We start from the raw sequence: 22,932 nt of genomic DNA on the forward strand, positions 1-22,932 counted from the left end.
GGTAAACATCGGGTTACTAAGCGCGGCCCTGCGCTTAGTTACCCGATGTTTACTCTGGTTACCGGCATCGTTGGTCGCTGGAGAGCGGTCTGTGTGACCGCTCTCCAGCGACGCTGCAGCGATCCGGATCGTTGTCGGTATCGCTGCAGCGTCGCTTAATGTGAAGGGGCCTTTAGGCTGTGTGCACACGTTCAAGATTCTTCATGTTTTTTTCGCTATAAAAACGCGATAACGCTTAAAAAACGCATGCATATGCATCCCATCATTTATAATGCATTCCGCAATTTTTGTGCATATGTTGCGTTTTTTTCCCGCGGTAAAAACACAGCATGTTCATTAATTTGCGGATCTCCCTCTATATTATTGCACTGGGAGCCTCCGGAAAAAAACGAGCAAAAAAAAAAAAAACGCATGCAGATTTCTTGCAGAAAATGTCTGGTTTTGTTCAGGAAATTTCTACAAGAAATCCTGGCGTGTGCACATAGCCTTACTGTTAGCACGACATAGGACTCAGAGCTCACCTTTTCTCTGCCCAACAATCATTCTTCCAGATGTCTCAAGCAATCTGAAGTTCCATTAGGATGCAGTCAGATGGCAGTATAAATCGAATAGAGATTGGAAAGCAATGCATGGACTGGACGGCAGCTCTCTTGACCCGAGCTAGACAGCTTCATGTATTTCTATGCAGCAGTCATGCTCGGGTCAGGAGAGCCGCCGACCACTCTGAACTGCATGCCGATCTCGGTCTCATTTATACAGCTGTATGACTGCACCCTTAGAAAAAAATATCTTTAACCCAGTCCAATCCTTGTACTTCCTGCAGAATGTCAATCTATAGGAAGTACAGTATTTGAACTGCAGTGGACCGGAATGATGAATGTCCAGAAAATAAAAAAGGAGAGAGCTAGCATGAGTCCTGACTCCCGAGTCATACCAACAATAAAGCATCCAGAGACCATTCATGCTTGGGGTTGCTTTTCATCCAATGGAGTGGGCTCACTGAAATGTTATCTAAAAAAACCTCCAAAAGTAACTGCTTCCAGGAGCAATGTGTTGATGAACAATGCTTTTTCCCAGCATGATTGAGCACCAAGTCAGAAATGATAATTCTGAATAAAATAATGAAATTTTGGCTCCATTACTAGGAAACTTGCCAGGTCTAAATCCCATTTAAAACATGTGGTCAATACTCAAAAAGAAATTGGAAAAACAAGAAGAAAAAAACAAAACAAAAACACAACAACACAGAAATTGTGGTAAACTCCAAGCACTGATTAGGCAAGAATGGGTTTGTCATGTGTTAGGATTTATCGAATTAGACATCCAGAATGTCACAGCAAATTGTAGAAGATTTGAAAAATAAGGATCAACGCTGTAAACATTGGGTCTTTGCATAAATTTGATGCACTTTAGTAACCATAGAAACATCTGACGATAAGAGATCCAACTATACTTAAGCAGCAAACTATGTGAAAACCAAAATTTGTATCAGTCACAAAACTTGTGGCCACAACTGTAAGGTTATGTGCACACGTATTTTTTGAGGGCTGCGGATTTCATAAATCAGTAGGTAAAAGGCATTGCGTTTTACCTTCAGATTTACAGCGTTTTTTATGTGGAATTTGTGCGGATTCCACGTGCGGTTTTACACCTGTGGATTCCTATTATGGAGCAGGTGTAAACCGCTGCAGAATCCGCACAAAGAATTGACATGCTGCGGAATGTAAACGCAGCGTTTCCGCGCGTTTTTTTCCCGCAGCATGGGCACTGCGGATTGCGTTTTCCATTGGTTTACATGTACTGTAAACGCATGGAAAGCTGCTGCGGACCCGCAGCAAAATGCGCAACGTGTGCACATAGAGAGACATATGAGAATTTTAGGCTAATAAATTAGGTAGATACAAATATTTAAATTTTCTTGCAATCCAAAGCTGAACATATGTAAACCAAAAGACCTTTGTCTGACCAACCGGATTGCATATATAGAAGAAATGGAGGACAGAATCATTGTAGGAAGATCTAGTGTTGCAGCAACTCTATTGCCATTTAGTTGCGCAATCCATTTTATCAGACAAAATTCCCAAAATTATACACACAAAAAAAAAAAAGTTTTCCTTTATCTCACTTGTTGGGGTGCTGAATTATTTATCTCAGATTCTTTACCCATTCTCAGAGATGCAGTCCATAGAAAGAAGACAAAATAAGTCATATGTATAAAGAAACGCACATTTAGTTTTAATTTACATCTTTTGACAATTTGCACATAAATAACAATGTAAACCAAAATGTAAACATAAGAAATTTGTTGTTCAAGCAAAGTAAAAAGCCTGTTAACTTTGGTCAGATTTTCTTAAAAAAGAAAAAAAAAAAAAAAAAAAAATAGAGAAACCACAGTTTGCTACATTCACATGTAATAAAATCCTATTTTTAAAAAAGTAACATCTTGAAACAGTCATACATTAAGTCTCTGAAGTGAATACAGAAAAGCACTACTGGCAACAAGTAAGGGAAGTGTGTGTCCAGAGACAGTAGTGATACTTTGGTATATGTTACATTAATACTTTCAACCTTGCTACATTATTTTGCAGAATTCTGCTTGGATACAGTTGTAACAAACAAGAATTTTGTAAAGCTGTATTGTTTTGGTACCTTTGCTCGGAATTTTGGCATTGTATGAATGGACGGCATAAAGATCAGACTGCACAATGCCAGAAATGATTATAAAACAGTGCCACTGCTTTGCCTATATCTTAGGTTTACGCATGCTCAAGGTGTGCTTTGTCACATTTGGATGCTAGAGTACTCGGCTGGAGATCATTGGAAGTCTGATTATAGTGATGTCACCATGTCACCAGTAGGGGGAACTCCAGCGACATTTGTAAATTTTTATATGGACCACTTTCTACCAGTGTGTGCTAACCAACGGGAAGGTATAAATTGCTGGAAGTATATCCACTCCTGGACAGAGAAGGCAACCTAAACCCCAATATCTAGCCATACAACTGCAATATCTTTGGAGTCAGCAGGCAAAGCAACAGTACAAAAATGTAAGTGCAGTTTGTAGACTGCACATTTTTGGTTTCTCCTTGAAAGTCACAAAGCTATTGGTTTCGCCAGCTTTTATCTGCACCACTGGACACAATCAATGAGGTAAGTTTTCAAACAATTTTGCAATGCCCTTTTCACTTAAATTAACCACAACAAATAAATGTACAAGACACAAAATACTAAAGGAAATGACTCACAGAAAATATACATGAGATGAGTGCCAGTAACAGAAGAAACACCTTATTACCCGTGTCTACTACTGGACCATGGGGACGTAGTCAATCCTGCGCTTTGTTACAAGCCAAGTTCGCACTAGGCAGTTTTGCAGCATTTTTTTGTCTTTTTAATGCAAATTTTCCACTGCGTTTTACAGTACCAGCAAAGTCAGATTTCAGAAATATCGTGCACACAACTTGTTTTTTTGTCATCAGTATTTTGTGCTTTGCATGTTTTTTTTTTTGCACAATGGAGCATGTCACTTCTTTCAGCGTTTTTCACCCATTGAAATGAATAGGTGGTGAAAAACTGCACCAAAAATGCAGGTATCAGATTTTATTGCGTGTTTTGTGGCAAAACCTGATTCTATCGAATAGCAATTTTTTTTCCGACACTACACTTTATTAGCATGCACAAGAGTCAAATCTAGCATGCCAAAACTGCAGCAAAAACCACAAAGAGTGTTTTCTGCATCTTCTTTCCTGCCAATAGATCAGGTTTTTTGTAGCAGAGGAAAAAAAAATGCTGAAAAAAAAAAAAAAAAAAAAAAAAAGGTCTAGCGTGAACTTGCCCATAATCTCATTTTGATGTTCTGTACGGTTGGTTTAACAAACAGAACCATAATAAGCAGGGTATTGTTACTATAACATCTCATGCACTTTTTTGATGTTCTTAAAGTATGAGTGATTCATAAAAAAACAAACTACAGTTTGCATGCAGTGAAATAAATACATAATTCCATAATGTAATGTCCAGCTTTGGCAACAAAAATATTGATCATTGGTATGGAGAGCCAAGGTGTTTTACACATAAGATTCACTTACTATGAAAAAAGAACAAAAAACAAAAAAACAGACACTGCAGAAAGTATGTACATCAATGGCCACATTTAAATATATACAATGATAGTAAAAATTACAATGATTTTGCCTGTCATTGTAAACATTCTTCTAATTATTGCTTTTGTAATGATAAATTGCATAATAAATTATGAAGTACATTTCAGTGACAATTAGACATAAATGATTGTCTTTTAAAATTAATAATAATTAGAATTATAATAATATTAAATTAGTAGGCAATACCCATATCCCTGCCTCTTTCCTTGCCCTGAGAATATGCTTATCTCGGAGTTCCTTCTTGGAGTTTGGTCTTCTAGAAGAATTCTACCTTTCATAAGCTAAGACCATGCCGCAGCATTATAAAACTGTACATGTTTAGGCTGCAATCACCTGAACTTCCGATAAATAACACTTGTCCCACAAGTCCATTAAGAGTCCATTTGGTCTATGGTTTCCTGTTTGACCTTAACTGGTAACAGAGGTAGTGGGGCGTTAAGGGGCAGCTTTACGACGGAGTCAGAATGTTCATAAAAGTTGCACCCTGATGAAATTAAACTGTTTCCCATACTCCTTGACACAGATACCTTCATACTTGCATCTTCTATTTCTCTCCGAAAAAGAGTCATTATTTCTTTCTCCAATGCAGGCGACACGTCACTTTCATCTAGTCTATCTGCGCTGTCACTGATGTCAAACTTCTCAATTTCTTCATTGATTACACTCAGGTCATCCCTTGTGAGTCCGGGTCTTGGGGAGGCTGGACAGTTTCCCTTCATGTGTACTTGAAGACTGCACATATGAATGTAACTTTTGTGGCAGTGACCGCATTTATGTGGACGTTCCCTAGTGTGAAGTCGTTTATGGAGTTTGAGGTGAACAAATTGGGTGAACTTTGCTGGGCAGAGCTTGCATTGATAGGGTTTCTCACCAGAGTGCAGCCGTAGATGAGTTTTCAGGTTGCTTGTGCTGCTAAATCGTTTATGACACACCTAAGCAAAAGAAAATAATGAGGTTATTTCTTGTATATTCGCATTCAGTCCATAAAAGGTCACAAAAACGGTTGTTTCTATACTAAAGCTGAACTTAGACGTCTGTGTTTTTAACGGTCCCTATATGGACCACAATGCCTGGACATGATCTAGGGTCTTCTAACCCAAACTAACAGCCTTGGAAGGTTGGGTCAGAACTTCAGTGAACAGTATGGGCATTCTGGTCTGTACATGAACATCTGATTTGATGTTAATCGTGTTTAAACAATTCCACTTTCTAAATAAATATAATATACACACCTGACATTCATGAGGCTTTTCCCCAGTGTGTACCAAAAAGTGTTTCTGTAGATGTGCCAGCTGGGTGAATCCCTTGTTGCAAGTCTGACATTTGAATGGCCGCTCACCACTATGAACTCGTAGATGGACCTATAAAATAAAATTATTGACTTATAATTTTGGCTGTAATTGGATGTCCAAGTCTTCAATAAACTTAAAAAATATAAAAAAGTCATATGCATGTATATTCCTTTACCTTAAGATTCGACAGTTGTCCAAACGTCTTGGAGCAAATGTTACACTCGTATTTGATTTTCCCATTTTGTTTTTTAAGTGGGTAGGGAAGAGTCTTATATCCAGTCATGTTCCTTTTGCTTTTAATTAAATTGATTGCTTCATCACTGTTGGTGGTCATCACCGCTGAGGTAGGTTTAGGTTGCATTACATGCTCAGAACTTGCTGCTGTGCCAGCAGTTGGGGATCCACTTGTTGGACTGATCTGCTTATCTTTCATGCTAGCAGCAGCGCCTGTGATGGAAAAGGCACTATTGGGTGCAGGAATGAGAAAATCTCGATGCTGATCAGGCTGTAGCAGTCTGTGCCCTACTTCGTGAGGAAGGGAACCAGGAATAGCTGCAGGGTTTAGCATGTGATGAGAAAGGCTTCCACCTCCAAGCATACCGTTGTAAAATGGAAACATTCGTGGGAGAATATTGAAATTATTCATGGCATTGATGTTAGTTAGAGTGTTAAGGCTATTGCATCCAAGACTGAGAGGTGGTAGTAAAAACTTGTGGTAGGGTGTATGGTATGGGGGTATAAAGGCTGGAGGTAGATGACTTGCAGGAGGTGCATAACTGGGAAAGGATGCCAGTCCTTCAGTACTGTATGGTCTACTTCGTAAGGGGTACAATTCTCTGTGCTCTTGGGATAGTTGGTGAGGAGATAGCGCAGTTCCAGGGCTATTGTGAGGACTTAAGCTTTTAAAACTTTTGTCCGGGCTACTTCTTGTTGAAGGACTTGATGGTGTTGATGGCTGAATTGGTGAATGCATCATATAATTTGATCTCTCAAGGCCATACCCAACTGTAGTCTTTAAATAATCATCATGAATTTGAGTGTGGAATGGATACATAACTCTTGGGAATATAGGTCTCTCAGGGCTGGAACTTTTCAGCGGTTCTGTGTCTTTGTCAGGAGTTAAAACATCAATATTGTTCAGGGAGATGTCTTTGGGTTTTGAATGATGCGTGTTTTTTAGAATCTCCTTAACACTGTGCTCTTTCTTGGGTGTGCTTTTTTGAAGTGTCCTCTCTTTTTGAGAAATCTGATCCCCTGTGATGATCAAACTTTGCTCTGAAAAAGACGAATATTTAAAGTTTTAATATAACCTAAAATATTAGACAATTTGAAAATTGTAGTTAAATATTAACCAAATATTGCTTTATTAGCAAACAATATAACTTGAGTTTGAAATCTTTCAATTTCGCTACAGGCAAAGCAAATATTAGAGACCATAAGAATTTAATGCAATGACAAAAAAAGTTCTGGAGGAATTTAGGAAGAGATTAATTTAAGAACTGGGTTGAGAATAAATGAAGCAATACTGGTTAGATATCTACTTCCAATGTTCACCTTTCCTTTCACTTGATGTCAGAAAAGAAAAATAGCTCGATTTAAAAAATAAATAAATTAAATTGCAAAATGCAAACCAAGGTACAAAAAGGATCTGAAATGCTTTAGAGCTAAATAAGTAAAAAAATACACCAAGACCAATAGCTCTATCTTAATCTAAAAATAATTTTCCACTTTACATTGCAATTTAACAATTTGATAATGATCATAGTATAATTTGCGCTAGAGATGTCTGGCAATTGCTCATTTCTTCTCCCACCTCGGAGTTCGCCATCTGCAGAAGAACAATTTACGAAAAAGGGCTCCATTTACTGATTTTGCTCTGGGGCAAGGAGCTTGAAGTATGCTTTTGCATACAGTTATTACAGTATATATATGGCTGGCTGTGGTCTCTATGGAGATGTCTCTAATGTATGTGGTCTCTATTGTATATTTAAGGCCATTTACATCTGGAACCTGCCTGACTGCCTGAAAGAGTGCAAAAAAAACCAAAAACATATGATCACAATGCACAACAATGTAAAAATAATATTGCAGTGCTTCAAGGTTCAGAAATTGTGAAGCTGTTAAAAGCAGCAATTCTTTTTCCGTAAAGGTACTGTCACACTAGACGATATCGCTAGCGATCCGTGACGTTGCAGCGTCCTCGCTAGCGATATCGTCCAGTGTGACAGGCAGCAGCGATCAGGCCCCTGCTGGGAGATCGCTGGTCGGGGAAGAAAGTCCAGAACTTTATTTCGTCGCTGGACTCCCCGCAGACATCGCTGAATCGGCGTGTGTGACACCGATTCAGCGATGTCTTCGCTGGTAACCAGGGTAAACATCGGGTAACTAAGCGCAGGGCCGCGCTTAGTAACCCGATGTTTACCCTGGTTACCATCCTAAAAGTAAAAAAACAAACACTACATACTTACCTACAGCCGTCTGTCCTCCAGCGCTGTGCTCTGCACTCCTCCTGCTCTGGCTGTGAGCGTCGGTCAGCCGGAATGCAGAGCGGTGACGTCACCGCTCTGCTTTCTGGCTGCCCGGCGCTCACAGCCAGACCAGAGAAGCAGAGCGCCGAGGACAGACGGCTGTAGGTAAGTATGTAGCGTTTGTTTTTTTACTTTTTAGGATGGTAACCAGGGTAAACATCGGGATACTAAGCGCGGCCCTGCGCTTAGTTATCCGATGTTTACCCTGGTTACCGGGGACCTCGGGATCGTTGGTCGCTGGAGAGCTGTCTGTGTGACAGCTCTCCAGCGACCAAAAAGCGACGCTGCAGCGATCCGGATCGTTGTCGGTATCGCTGCAGCGTCGCTATGTGTGACGGTACCTTAAGAAGCTTCTTAACCCCTTCATGACCGTGGGATTTTCCATTTTTTCGCTCCCCTCCTTCCCAGAGCCATAATTTTTTTTATTTTTCCATCAATATGGCCATGTGAGGGCTTATTTTTTGCGGGACGAATTGTACTTTTGAACGACATCATTGGTTTTAGCATGTCGTGTACTGGAAAACGGGAAAAAAAATTCCAAGTACAGTGAAATTGCAAAAAAAGTGCAATCCCACACTTGTTTTTTGTTTGGCTTTTTTGCTAGGTTCATTAAATGCTAAAACTGACCTGATATTATGATTCTCCAGGTCATTACGAGTTCATAGACACCTAACATGTCTAGGTTATATTTATATAAGTGGTGAAAAAAAAATTCTAAACTTTGCTAAAAAAAAAAAAAAAAAAATTGCGCCATTTTCCGATACCCGTAGTGTCTCCATTTTTTGTGATCTGGGGTTGGTTGAGGGCTTATTTTTTGCATTCCAAGCTGATGTGTTTATTGATACCACTATTATGCAGATGGGCAATCAAAAGAAGCTGTTATTGCATTTTAATGCAATGTCGCGGCGACCAAAAAAACAATTCTGGCATTTCAAATTTCTTTCTCGCTACGCCGTTTAGCGATCAGGTTAATGCTTTTTTTTTATTGATAGATCGGGCGATTCTGAACGCGGCGATACCAAATATGTGTAGGTTTGATTTTTTTTATTGTTTGGGGCAAAAGGGGGGTGATTTAAACACTTATATATTTTTATTTTTTTCACTTTTTTTTTTTTTTAAACTTTTGCCATGCTTCAATAGCCTAGAAGCTGGCACAACTGGATTGGCTCTGCTACACAGCAGTGATCATCAGATCGCTGCTAGGTAGCAGAAATGCAGGTGTGCTATGAGCGGCAACCCCAGGGTGCCGCTCACAGCTACCGGGATCATTAACCATAGAGGTCTTAAGGACCTCTATGGTTACAATGCAGAAGCATCGCTGACCCCCGATCATGTGACGGGGTCGGCGATGCACGCACTTCCGGCCGCGCGGCCGGAAGCGGTTAAATGTTTGTTTCTATGTTTGACAGCGGCATTTAACTAGTTAATAGCGGCGGGAGAATCGTGATTTCACCCACCGCTATTGCGGACACATGTCAGATGTACAAAACAGCTGACATGTCCCGGCTTTGATGCGGGCTCACCGCCGGAGCCCGCATCAAAGCGGAGGTTCTGACCTCGGACGTACTATCCCGTCCGAAGTCAGAAAGGGGTTAAAGATGTCATATGCACAAACACTAACAGTAGCGGGAAAAAGAAAGCCTTTTGTAGCATTTTCAATTTATCAACATAGAGGTAAATCCAGAAATAATTGGACAGTGTCAGGATCTTTGATTTGAGCTCTGCTGGCCATTATTTTAGATTTAAAATGAAACAGCTGAGATGCAATTGAAGTGTAGACTTTAAGGTTTTATTAAAGGTGTTAAACAAAAATATCAGGTGAAATGTTTAGGAATTGCAACCCTTTTTCCACAAAGCTTTCTCGTTTCAGGGGCTCAAAAGTAACTGGACAAATTAAGTACCATACATATAATGTTAGTTTTTAATACGTTGTCAAGGATTCTATGCAGGCAACGACTGCCTGAAGTCTGGAAGCCATGGACGTCGCCAAGCACTGGATTTCCTCCTCAGTGATGCTTTGCCAGGCCTTTACTACTGATGACTTCAGTTGTTGCCCGTTGGTTGGTCTTTCTGCCTACGTTTTGTCTTAAGCATGTGACATGCATGCTCGATAGGGTTGAGATATGGTGATTGACTCAGCCATTGCAGTTTTCTATTGCGCTTTACTTTTAAAATGAATTTTTTTTAAGCTGAACTAATTGTAATATAAAATGTCAAGTACACGAAAAGGTGAAAAAAAAAAACGATACTAACAGCAAATGTGAGATGTAGAAATCTCTGACAAGGCAAGAGATGCAATCAACTTCACCCAGAGAAAGGAAGTGAATAACACTTCTACAGAACTTTCTTCAAATTGCTTGCTTAAAAAATACATGTGAAGACATTAGCTTATGTGGAGTCTGTGAACGTGTGAAAAAAAAAACAAAAAAAAAAACTAACTAGTTTGGTACTCCGCATTTCGAAAGCGTTACTAGTGAGTTTATATTAATGAAAAAGATAGATGACATGTAAGGATGAACTGGCCTTTCAGGGATCAGGAAAAAAGGCTGGCTAAGTGTTGGATGTTGCGGTTCCCTGTCAAAAATAGTTTGGCTGTTGGAACCAATAAGTTTTAATAGTAAACTGCATAGGCAGTACTGGACACATTCCATATATTACCTTCAATATGCACTTTACTTACTAAGATTCATCACCAGCTCTCCGGAAGAAGGATAGTCAAGCCTGTCTGCAAACTCCCGGCAGTACCATACAAGCAGTTCCTGATTGGCTGGAATAGGCTTGATGGTGTAGAAATAGATATTCATGCCATTTTGGCAGGCAGCTAGATTCTGTTCTTGAATGGAGTGTGCTGGATTCACATAGCGCATCCAGTTACTCTTTTCTTCATTGTAGCCATCAATAAAATGGTTAAATTCACTGTTTGAATATATCTACAAATACAATAAAAACGCATTAGAAAAATTAAAAGAAAATCTATTTCGAGACTAGCATGGCAATAACGCCCTCACGGTTATTATGCTATAAACGTCCCTCCTTCCTTTAATAGTCACAATGATAGTTAATTGTTCCAACTTTATCTATGATTACGCACACACTAAAAGAGGTATTGAGTCAGTACGGTCTCATTAACATTACTTCCAGCTAAACAGGCTTTTGCACTTGCAGTTTCCCTGGCCATCCCAAATTTCCTCCTCATCTCACAGAGCTAGCGCTTAATCATATAAATACATGGAATGCAGTCATTTTGACAGAACACTGGGTGGAGCAAAGGTGAACTTCACCTGCCAAAACAATAACTAGTGTTGGAACAGGGCCAGTCCTGTCACTCACTCTTTGCCAGGACACTCACTTTTCCTCATCCTAGACAAGCACTGTCTTGTGAGGTTTTGTCCTATGCATTTACTGCGGAGGGAGGTCTCATTTTCACAATCCATGGTTAAAAATAAAAAAAAAAAAAAAACACAATAGAGAGCAAAGATTGTATAATTAGACTAAAAAATGCCACGAGACAAAACTTTTTATGCTTCTTTTAACATGTTGTTCCGCTTATGAAAGTGAGACTACAGGAAAGGCTGACGCTTAAACAAATAATGCTTTGTGCTCTGGTCAATGGACCCCAAAGAGCTCATGTTTTACACAAAAGGGTAGTAGGTATTAAGAGTTGTCTGGAGGTTTGAAATACTTGCTTTGCATTGGAATTTTGGATTAATCTTTACACCACATACATGCGCGCGTATTTACAGCAAGAGTTATTCTTGAAACTGATGAGACTTTTCAGAGAAAATATGCGAGAAAAAAACCAATTGATTGAGATTAGCCATTGTGTATGAATAGTCAGAGATCAGGCTTGTCCAGTGGCAGACCGACGCAACAAAAAAAAACAAAAAAAAAAAAAAGGGGGGGCTCTGTGCAAGAACAGAATATGGACATGGGGGTGGTAGTGGGCTCCTTTCCTTTCTGAGACCCTGTGCGATAGCACCAATGATATGTTCACCACTAAGTTTATCATCATGAGGGCTCCTAAATACTAACAGCGAAGCAGTAGGGAAATTACTTTTTTTTTTTTTTTTTTGTAATGTCTTCATTAGAAGGCTTACAGTAATGAAAACTAGCTAAAAACCAGTGCGTGCCAAAATTCACACGTTTACCGAGAAAGAAACTACCCAAAACCATGCTATTTCCATGTTACACAGCACAGCGAGGCTGCTGACTCACAGATCACTTACAAGAAATAAAGTCACTTTAGGGGTTTGCTCAACCCCAAACATCCTCTCTGTCTATGCAAAGCATGAAAAAGACGTTTTCCTAGTAGACAATTAGCACACCCTGTGTTCTGGATATATACTATTGTGTTAAACAAAAGAAAAAAAATATTTATAAAATTATAATCTTACCCTCCAAAAGTATTTCCTATTGGCATTTTTAGGAACAGTGTCATTTGTGTAGACCTCTCCTACAAATGGCCCAAAACGGGTTCCTTTTGGAATATACTCTTTGCTTAAAACACCACTCACCTGTCCAAAAAAAAAAAGGAACAAAATCTAGTTAGAACGTCATTAAAGTTAAATATTCAGCAACAATTAAAGACAGAATTCTACTCTTCTATAGACCAAAGGTATTTTACTAGCAGATCTTATAAGAGTCAAAGGATGTTTTACAGGATGAGGGAAAATTCTGTCCATTGTCCTGAATTCTTGTGAAAGGGAGTGGATACATACAGGATATGGTTGTTTGCCACCTCTGTCAACAGAGGGCGCTATAGACAGGATAAAATCCAGGGCACTGAAGACTGTCGCAGGTCACATATACTGAAACTTGACAAATTATGTGTGCTAGTTTTCTTGCATAATTTACTACTCGTATACAGAATTATAGACTTTGCACTTAGGGGAATGAGAACTAAAAAGTTACTATATTAAAGTAAACAAAATGATGGAAATTGATATACATGATAGAAGAATGTATACAATATGTAAGAAGATGATTGATACAGAATTACGACCAATCACCACCTGCCACTCTTAATTCATGAACAGGAGGGTTTCATGCTTCCCCACAAACACTTTCATGTAAGATTTTTTTCTGCTAAAAAGTCATGACTAGCATATGTTGCACTTGTAAGGCATTCTTGAAAACCTCCTTACTTGAAAGAGTCAAGGCAAAAAACCAAAACATCTGTGGCTTAAGTTTCAGTGACACAGCGAGACTAAGATGACTGGATATGAGACACCAGTTTACACATCTGATATGCTCCAATTGTGAATTAGGCAACAGATCACTTTAGAACTTGCAGCTAAATTATATGACGTGGTCCCCGTCTACACTGTGTTGATCGGTACTACCCAGAATCATTCTTGGCCTCGGCTCACTACTTGCATTGCTCTGTTAAGTGCTTAGAAATCCATTATACAACTTCTAATCTAAACTAGGATGAATCTGCCACTGGAACGGGACCAGAGGTCCTTATGATTCATTGCCGGGGCAAGGCCTTTTCTATAAACACTTCAGGAGAGGGGGCAGAGGGCTTTTAGCAAGTCCATTCTTAATCTTCTCCCTCCTTGCCTACTCCATTTCTTTACAAGCACCAATGACCTTTCAACCAATTTTAAAAAATTAATCTTTGTCATCATTCTGAACCAGGGAGTATAGCCTGGTAATCCTCAGCAGAGAAGAATAACCCACCTTCTCCTAAAAAAACAAAACATCCGGGGTGACTGTTAGCTGCATGAATGGATGGAATAAAGGGGAACATCCATGATGATTCCATAACATTAAAAAGTGCAAAAATTTAGTCATTTGCCATTTTAGATATTAGTAAAGGGCTGGTATAGGCGTTTAGTACATCACTGTATGAGCAATTAGTAAGCACTGATTTATAGACATGAGGTGTATGAAAGACAAAGCAAAGCAGCAAAATATCATGTCTACATAAAAAACAATAAGCCAAGTTAACATCATATTGACGTTATGTCTTTATTAGAGCTGCTGCTGCTCGGAAAGGAAAACATCCTAAGAAGCTGCTCTGCCGGAAACCTGTGGAATGCAGTAGCAGACAGGAACGGTCTCGGAGATTACAAGACAGCTGATTTTAGCCGTACACCTCACTATAATTGCCGTATAAAACTTTAAACCGACGTTGCTCACTTCACAGCCCTTATAAAAACAAAAACGCAAAGAATGCACCCGCTCAGACTGCTCTCGGCGACATGAGAAAAAGTGAGAAATGTAGACAGGTAATCTGCCCTGGAATCTACGGAGGAACCTGAGGTGACACCAAACAATGTTTCCTTCCAGGCTTATACCTTATGTCGGAAAGGTTGTTTTAGAGATTACGACTCCTTACTTTAACAAAGTTCTCATTTACCGGAAACAAACGGCCCATTCATGCCAAGTAAATTATCAGCACGGTGGCTCAGTGGTTAGCACTGCAGCCTTGGATTGCTGGGGTCCTGGGTTCAAATCCCACCAAGGACAACATCCACAGGAGTTTGTATGGGTTTCCTCCCACACTCCAAAAGACATACTGATAGGGAATCTAGTTTGTGAGCCCCAATGGGGACAGCGATGATAAAGCGCTATGGAATAAGTGGTGCTATACAAATAAATAAATTGCATTGATAAAGGTTTAATCATAAATGCGGATTCTTTACTGTAAGAGCAGTGAGACTATGGAACTCTATGCCACATGGTCACGACTAAAATTCAGGTGCCTGGACGCCTTTCTTGAAAAACATAATATTACAGGTTATGTGACGTTGATCCAGGGAACTAGTTGGATTGCTGTATGTGGATTGGGAAAATAATTTTTCCCCCAATATGGAGCTATTAGCGTCAGCCCCATGGGGGGTTTTGCCTTCCTCTGGATCAACATTTATTTGATGGACTAAAGTCTACCATCAGCCTTAAAAACTATGAAAATAAGTAGGTAATTCTATAGACCAAGAAACTTGTAAAACTGCAGGACTGTGCTAGGTTTGATCCAACTAGAATTATTTCTACAAGACAGTTTTACCAATTGTTAATGAAAGTTACTCTATAGGGATATGTGCTCACCTCTTTAGAGCTGGGTGCGTGCTTGAAAAGTAAATTCCTGGGTAAAGAAGCTTGTGCTTGGACAAGGTTAGATCCATCGGAGCTGCTGTCCCACGGGTGATCCTTCACTATATATGTGCACTTTGCCTCAAACTCAGCCTCCGGCCAGAGAGTCATGTCGGCTCCTTCCACGTCCATTTTCATGGTCTGTTATGTCCCCTCCGGATGGGGCGATTCGATACTTTTACTGATGGTTTCTTGTGTGGCGGCCTGACATAGGGAAAAATGGAAAAAGAAAATCTAAGTTCTCGTAGTCCTTCATTGCGTGGTTTTCTGAGTAATTCTGAGAAATAATTTGTTAATCTAGAGCAAATAAAAAAAAAACCGAACAATACAATATAAAGGAATGACTATTAGAAGCTGGCGTAACCATATACTGAGGAGCAATGAGATGCATCACCTACTAATGGTGGTAGATCTTACATGCTCCTTGCAAGTGTGCCTGGAGCACTGACGGATAGATTACTGGATCCCTTGGAAGCGCTGCCTTAGAAAGTGTCACAAACAAGGAAAGGAAGAGGAAACTGCTGCTGCCGTCTACGTCTGAATGAACTAAAAATGGAACATGCATGTTACACGGCGAATGGGGAAGCCTGAACTTTCCCACCAGCGGCCAGCTCGCAAACAACTTTCAAAACAATCTAACTCTTCTGACGTCTTTTTTTTTTTTTTTTTTTTTTTTCATCCTGTTGAAGTTAAAGAAAATAGAAAAAAAAAAATCTTCAACATCCTGCCGGCAAGAAAGTCTCCTGGACTACTGGGAGGTGGGTGTGGGGGTCTCGTTAACTCCTTCAATCCCACAGCTTCCTCATAAAGTCGTGTTTAAAATCACTTAATCACATTATACAACTATTAGTTCACATTTCCAGAGCAGATATTTATCTGATTACATATTTTACACACACAATTAAGACTGTCGAAGTCAAAACAAATGCAAACTAAGTATGGCAAAACTGAAACAAAATGTACGTAGCAATAATAATAATAATAATATTATATATATATATATATATATATACATACACACACACATATATTAAAAGCAAATAACCATGACCACTAAGTCAAACTAAGCGACAAGCCTAAAAATTGTTAATATTTTGTATGTAGCAGAATATATGATCACAATATTCATATATAGTAACATAAAGCACATTCACAGCCAAGTTCACAACATAAATGCAAAGTAAATGTCAATACTGAGCCACAATATTGTATACAGCATTATATATAAATACACTCTACATTACCTATACACAGGACGTATGTACACTATAGACACCACTCCACTATCTGCTCTTTAGGAAGTGGAGGCTGCACACACGGAGGCTCCCACTCACCGCCGTGCCCGGTGCTCAGCCCCAGCTCCCTGGCAGTCCCCTCAGTTTCCTCCCCCACCATCCATCCATAAAGCCTTGCCGGTGGGCAGTAGTTGCGTCTTACCCGGGCAGAGCATTGGGGGACACTCCACACCTGGCGCTCTCATACTGGCAGGCAGGTGCCGCCTCACACACTGCAGCCGCTGCCCGGACTCCGCCGCTTATTACTCGCTCTTCCTGCTTCAGCTTCCGATTACTGGTGTAATGTGAGTGCCGTCACATGGGGCGGGGCCAGCGCGGCTACCTGGCGCAGTGTGCAGGGCGGAGAGCGGCAGCCAGGTGGCTGACATCACACTGTCTCACACGCTCCCGGTGACTTGTGCTCGGTGCGCGAGCTGCCGGGCAGTGCAAGGGTTACTCGGGAGCCGCCTCGCTTACTATGCGCGCGGTGAGACAATGCGAGCTGACGGAAGGTGGCTCCAGCGCCTCAGAGAAGGCTGCACCGTCCATATTGAGATGTAGATGGCTCCGCTTATAGCAAAATAAGGCCATGCGGTGTGAATATAAGCCGTGTTTGTGGGAGGGAGCTGCGCATAGAATGGCTGTTTTCTTATGGTAAATGAAGCTTTAGTTAGTGGCAGTAATGGAGATGCAGGTGTAGTAGCAGGCGGCACAGCCTCGGTGGGGGGCACTGAGGGAGACCCCAGCAGCAGGGAGCACAGCCTCGGTGGGGGGCACTGAGGGAGACCCCAGCAGCAGGGAGCACAGCCTCGGTGGGGGGCACTGAGGGAGACCCCAGCAGCAGGGAGCACAGCCTCGGTGGGGGGCACTGAGGGAGACCCCAGCAGCAGGGAGCACAGCCTCGGTGGGGGGCACTGAGGGAGACCCCAGCAGCAGGGAGCACAGCTTCGGTGGGGGGCACTGAGGGAGACCCCAGCAGCAGGGAGTACAGCCTCGGTGGGGGGCACTGAGGGAGACCCCAGCAGCAGGGAGCACAGCCTCGGTGGGGGGCACTGAGGGAGACCCCAGCAGCAGGGAGCACAGCCTCGGTGGGGGGCACTGAGGGAGACCCCAGCAGCAGGGAGCACAGCCTCGGTGGGGGGCACTGAGGGAGACCCCAGCAGCAGGGAGCACAGCCTCGGTGGGGGGCACTGAGGGAGACCCCAGTAGCAGGGAGCACAGCCTCGGTGGGGGGCACTGAGGGAGACCCCAGCAGCAGGCAGCACAGCCTCGGTGGGGGGCACTGAGGGAGACCCCAGCAGCAGGCGGCACAGCCTCGGTGGGGGGCACTGAGGGAGACCCCAGCAGCAGGGAGCACCGCTTCGGTGGGGGGCACTGAGGGAGACCCCAGCAGCAGGGAGTACAGCCTCGGTGGGGGGCACTGAGGGAGACCCCAGCAGCAGGGAGCACAGCCTCGGTGGGGGGCACTGAGGGAGACCCCAGCAGCAGGGAGTACAGCCTCGGTGGGGGGCACTGAGGGAGACCCCAGCAGCAGGGAGCACAGCCTCGGTGGGGGGCACTGAGGGAGACCCCATCAGCAGGGAGTACAGCCTCGGTGGGGGGCACTGAGGGAGACCCCAGTAGCAGGGAGCACAGCCTCGGTGGGGGGCACTGAGGGAGACCCCAGCAGCAGGGAGCACAGCTTCGGTGGGGGGAACTGAGGGAGACCCCAGCAGCAGGGAGCACAGCCTCGGTGGGGGGCACTGAGGGAGACCCCAGCAGCAGGGAGCACAGCTTCGGTGGGGGGCACTGAGGGAGACCCCAGCAGCAGGGAGCACAGCCTGGTGGGGGGGCACTGAGGGAGACCCCAGCAGCAGGGAGCATAGCCTGGTGGGGGGGCACTGAGGGAGACCCCAGAAGCAGGGAGCACAGCCTCGGTGGGAGGCACTGACGGACACCCCAGCAGCAGGGAGCACAGCCTCAGTGGGGGGCACTGAGGGAGACCCCAGCAGCAGGGAGCACAGCCTCGGTGGGAGGCACTGACGGACACCCCAGCAGCAGGGAGCACAGCCTCAGTGGGGGGCACTGAGGGAGACCCCAGCAGCAGGGAGCACAGCCTCGGTGGGGGGCACTGAGGGAGACCCCAGCAGCAGGGAGCACAGCCTCGGTGGGGGGCACTGAGGGAGACCCCAGCAGCAGGGAGCACAGCCTCGGTGGGGGGCACTGAGGGAGACCCCAGCAGCAGGGAGCACAGCCTCAGTGGGGGGCACTGAGGGAGACCCCAGCAGCAGGGAGCACAGCCTCGGTGGGGGGCACTGAGGGAGACCCCAGCAGCAGGGAGCACAGCCTCGGTGGGGGGCACTGAGGGAGACCCCAGCAGCAGGGAGCACAGCCTCGGTGGGGGGCACTGAGGGAGACCCCAGCAGCAGGGAGCACAGCCTCGGTGGGGGGCACTGAGGGAGACCCCAGCAGCAGGGAGCACAGCCTCGGTGGGGGGCACTGAGGGAGACCCCAGCGGCAGGCGACAATGTTCCGTGCAGGCAGCCGGCAGTCCTGCTCCTGGGAGCCGGCAGTGACTAGTATGAGACAAGCTTTGTGGTGGGGACCACATTTCTTGCCCACTCACTGTCACAGGACCCTTGTTGTCTACGTGCTCTTGTCATTGACTGGAATCTGTGAGTCGAAAATCATGACTGAGCTTTTTACTAAATTTCTTCCTTCCTCGTGTCCCCAAAAAACCTCAATTACCTCAGAACTCAGCAGTTCCCATGTGCTGCTCGTCACTTGCTACTTTCACATTTGCGTCACCTTTGAGACGTCGAGCTGATCTTAGTATTTCCTAAAGCTGTCGCCTTTGTCTCCAGGATAACTACTCTGTGGCCACAGACCTACATGGGGCAGCCATTATTTAGTTTGAACAGGTTATCGCTTGGTATAGTGCACGAAGTGAGGCTGCCGCACTTTCGGACAGATAACCCACTTGTAGCGATCAGAAACGTGGCTGCCAAACCTTCACATTGCTGACATTTTCCATAAAGATGGCACTCTTATTATAAGGCCAGGGTCAGACCAGCCTATGAAATAGTGTTCATTTTTTCATTGAGACAACTCAGCCAAATACAGGTACTCACACACAGTACCTTATAGATTATGTGTATATACACAAATAGTTGACTTATCTCTCTCAGATTATTTACCATACAAAATTGAGGGAAGGTTGGGCAATAAAGGTGAAAAATGACTCCATAAGATAATGCCCTGACTTATCTCTGCCACTATCAAACAAGCTATTGTTTTCTGATGGGTCTCATTGAGAAAGGTGGAGCAACGCGGTTAATGTTCAATGGATATGTCCCAGTCCCCTGAAGGAATACAGTTGCTGACAGAAGAACAACATCGAATCCTCTTTTCACTTCCTCTCTTAAAATGAAGGGGACACATTTTAACTCCCTAAGAAACTCTTCTTCTTGAAGAAAGACATTGTTCTTAGAAGAGATAATCCTACAATGGAGAGTCCATTAGAGGTATTACGAGGTTGGCAGCAGTCGTGATCTGCAAGAAAGGCCCTGTCCTGACAATAGACAATTAATGCTGATAAATCTCCACTACTTGTTGCTGTTCTAATTCCTCATAATTGTGCGCTGCTTGTCTTGCCTCCTGCCACACGGGGATGATGCGTGGCTCATATAATCTCTCCGAGTACCTGACCTAGTTCCTGGCACGGTCTTTTCAGGACCCGTCTTCTGCCCCATCTGGACTTTTGCCTGCCTGCCACCAACCCCCCCCCCCTTTCATAGTTCACTGGTACACAGCAAAAGCTGCCAGGAGTGTGGTGAAACCCATCTCTGACACACATCCAGATCAATACTGTCCGACACCAGACAATACTGTGCACTAATCTGTAATAACAGCTAATCATGCTCAATTTGGCTCACCAGTGATTAAAATGTACTTTTCATTAAGCTCAAAGGACAAGACAGACGCGTGCTGACAAGCTGAAGATTTAGTTGTCAAACTTGAAAAAATGGCAACAGGAAGAATATCTGTTGACCCTTATTTCCACCCCATCTAATATATTGAACGGGGCTTGAAGTCAAAATTGTGTGATATATATAGATAGATAGATAGATACATAGATACACACACAGGCACAATGACAAATTAAGGAACTGATCAAGACAGTGTATACAGCTTCAAAAAGGCAGAAAAAAACACATTGCTCATTACAGGAGCCAGTTTGTTTGGTAGCAGGATTTGGAATGCCATAAGACAGTGACTCTCCAAGCATCAGGGTGTATATTGGAAGCATGCTTTGTATAGCTGGCTCACTGTATGTCACATCAATCTTTGTCACAGAGGATTGTCAGACTGTTAACAACGTACCTCAGATAACTCACTTTTTTTGTGATAAAGCAGAAGCAAGCAGCACCCAGCAGAAGCTTAACTGATAAAACGGTGTCAAATTGAAACCATTTGTCAAGCAGGGGTCCAGGCTGAAATACTGGGCCCAGGAAGTCGATTTATCTAGTACAGTACATTAACTAGTATAAATAAGAGTGACAAAAGTAAACATTGCTACTCAACAGTGCCTTCAGTAAACAAAAGAGAACCAGCAGGGGCCCCACACCTTTTACTTCAAGGAGCATAACAACTCTAAATGCTAGAATTCTAAAAATGATTTTCAGTATTCTTTCTCAATCGGAAACATATTTAGCAGAATTGCCATTTGCTCACAAGAAAACAAATATCATAAAAAGCAGATTTTATAGATAAAAATTCAAGTTCAGAATTGAAACTATGTTGTAACTATTTTAACCGTATTAATAAAATATCACATAAAATAAAATAATTTGAAGCGATACCTTGCGTTATTTCCATATAGCAGGAATTCCAGTTTTAGTCCATGCGTAACATCTGTGACTAACTCACACGCGTTCACTGTCTGCTGTATACACACTCTCACTGGCACTAACCCTCTCCCAGACTGCTTCAAGGATTTTAAAGTTTCTCCTTACTACAAGCTTCTCCCTCCCCCTGAATCAGCTCCTCCCTCATTTAGTAATTAGGCTTAACAACAGCAATTAACAAAACAAACTCTTTTTGGCCAGGCTGATAATTCCAATGCCAAATTGTTTTAAGATGTGCAAGACAGTTTGCATAGGCTGAGTGAAATCAGGAAGGAAAGACAATGAAAAAAAAAAAAAGCTCAATATCAGCTTGGTTTGGAGAATGAATTTGATATCTGGAATGTTTGCTTGAAAAAGGGAGTAGATAAGTTGTCCTAAGGGGAATCATGGGCAATAGTTGTTTCCTGGCAGCCTGTATTTCTTTGTTACTTTAAATTCAATAAAATATATTCATCTCAAACATAAGAGAATTTATTTAAAAAAATCACAAATTAAAAGCTATTGTACCTGTTTCCAATCATAACATCTACGTTCTACAGTATGATTTTAGGGCATAATTAATTTCAATATTTTTGCTTTTTTTTACAGGTGTAAAAATAAAACAAAATCTTTAAATTTTTAAATTATAGTACTTAATTTGTGATTGTTTTTAAATATATGTGATAATTTCAAATCTAAAATATCATAATGCTTATTGAGAATGACCTGGTATTAAATACATGGTGGTTTTGCACCATATAGTCTTCCTTCTTAACGATTACTAACTGTAAATACTTCTTTTGGGAGCATTACATAGTCGTTTGGTTTTGTAAGACAGTTGAGCCACAACTGAATGAATCTTCAATATCCGTCGACTCTCTCCTATATATTTCTTCATATATACAGAAATGACTGAAAAAATATTGAACTTGTAGAACCTGAAGTGGAAGATTAAAGATATGTTGTTAATAATCTTACATTTGATATTCTACGAGTTTTGATAATCTTGCACTCGTTTCTTGCTCAAAAAAATGATACGTGATCAGAGGTTTGACAAATCGTTGTGAGTGCCTACTGGACATTTCATCTGTAAAATGATCAAATATAAAGGAAACAATTTTCATACTTGTAGTTCGCCTGCATGTGGGTGAATTTTAGATGCAGGTCATTTTTATCTCCATATTAAAATATGGTGTGCAAATCCAAGGAAGAAAAGCCAGCACCGTAATTTTGGTTATAATAAATTTAAGTCACCTTACATAGATGCTAATCTAATGATTTTAGGTATGCAGTGACCAATCATTATGGACAATACTTTTATTATTTATTGCTGATCTTTCTCTATATTTAGTCTGGCCAGCAATAATTACAATATATTTTTTAAAGATTGTATTACTTTTTTTCATTATACAGCACACAGTCCGCTATTTCAGTATTGTATACTGTCCAAATAATTGGCAGTTTTAATGTAGTATAAAGAGACAAAGTTAGTAAGTATAAAAGATAGCAAAACAATATCCTGCACAGTTCTAATAAAGAATAAAAGGAATGAAAAAATGCACACTAGAGAGAAGATGAAAAAAAATATATAAAGGTGCATGTACCAAATCACATAGACAGGAGCAATAGGGTGGGATACAATCTCCTGTCTGTACACAATCACCGCAGGTGAGCCAAACCATCTATATTAAGGTTTTACCCTAATGTGCTCT

The 22,932-nt window shown here is 42.2% G+C and overlaps 1 protein-coding gene across 3 annotated transcripts; it reads right to left on the reverse strand.

Annotated features, from left to right (window-relative positions):
* Positions 1–2,212: 2,212 nt before the first annotated feature.
* On the reverse strand, positions 2,213–21,314 carry PRDM1 (PR/SET domain 1). Of its 3 annotated transcripts, none has more exons than XM_069726296.1 (7): positions 16,519–16,624; positions 15,037–15,285; positions 12,378–12,497; positions 10,664–10,913; positions 5,631–6,730; positions 5,396–5,524; positions 2,213–5,095 (listed from the first exon to the last, which is right to left on the reverse strand). In XM_069726296.1, the coding sequence occupies exons 2-7, from the start codon at positions 15,217–15,219 to the stop codon at positions 4,535–4,537; spliced, it is 2,343 nt and encodes a 780-aa protein (XP_069582397.1). In that variant the 5' UTR covers positions 15,220–15,285; positions 16,519–16,624; the 3' UTR covers positions 2,213–4,534. The 3 variants fall into 3 exon arrangements, with proteins under 3 accessions (XP_069582397.1, XP_069582395.1, XP_069582396.1); XM_069726294.1 differs by lacking the exon at positions 16,519–16,624 and adding an exon at positions 21,197–21,314 and having other exon boundaries at positions 4,384–5,095; XM_069726295.1 differs by lacking the exon at positions 16,519–16,624 and adding an exon at positions 16,416–16,435 and having other exon boundaries at positions 4,384–5,095.
* Positions 21,315–22,932: the final 1,618 nt, after the last annotated feature.

This window comes from Ranitomeya imitator, chromosome 5 (genome assembly GCF_032444005.1).
Source record: "Ranitomeya imitator isolate aRanImi1 chromosome 5, aRanImi1.pri, whole genome shotgun sequence".
NCBI lineage: Eukaryota > Metazoa > Chordata > Amphibia > Anura > Dendrobatidae > Ranitomeya > Ranitomeya imitator.

Bases quoted from the DNA above. Each gene is read 5' to 3' on its own strand.
- PRDM1 (XM_069726296.1), bottom strand. From the start codon at position 15,219: ATGAAAATGGACGTGGAAGGAGCCGACATGACTCTCTGGCCGGAGGCT. The intron at 12,498-15,036 runs GTGAGCACATAT...TTTTTTGGACAG, and splicing joins ACGCACCCAGCTCTAAAGAG to GTGAGTGGTGTTTTAAGCAA. The intron at 5,525-5,630 runs GTAAAGGAATAT...TTTATTTTATAG, and splicing joins GACAACTGTCGAATCTTAAG to GTCCATCTACGAGTTCATAG.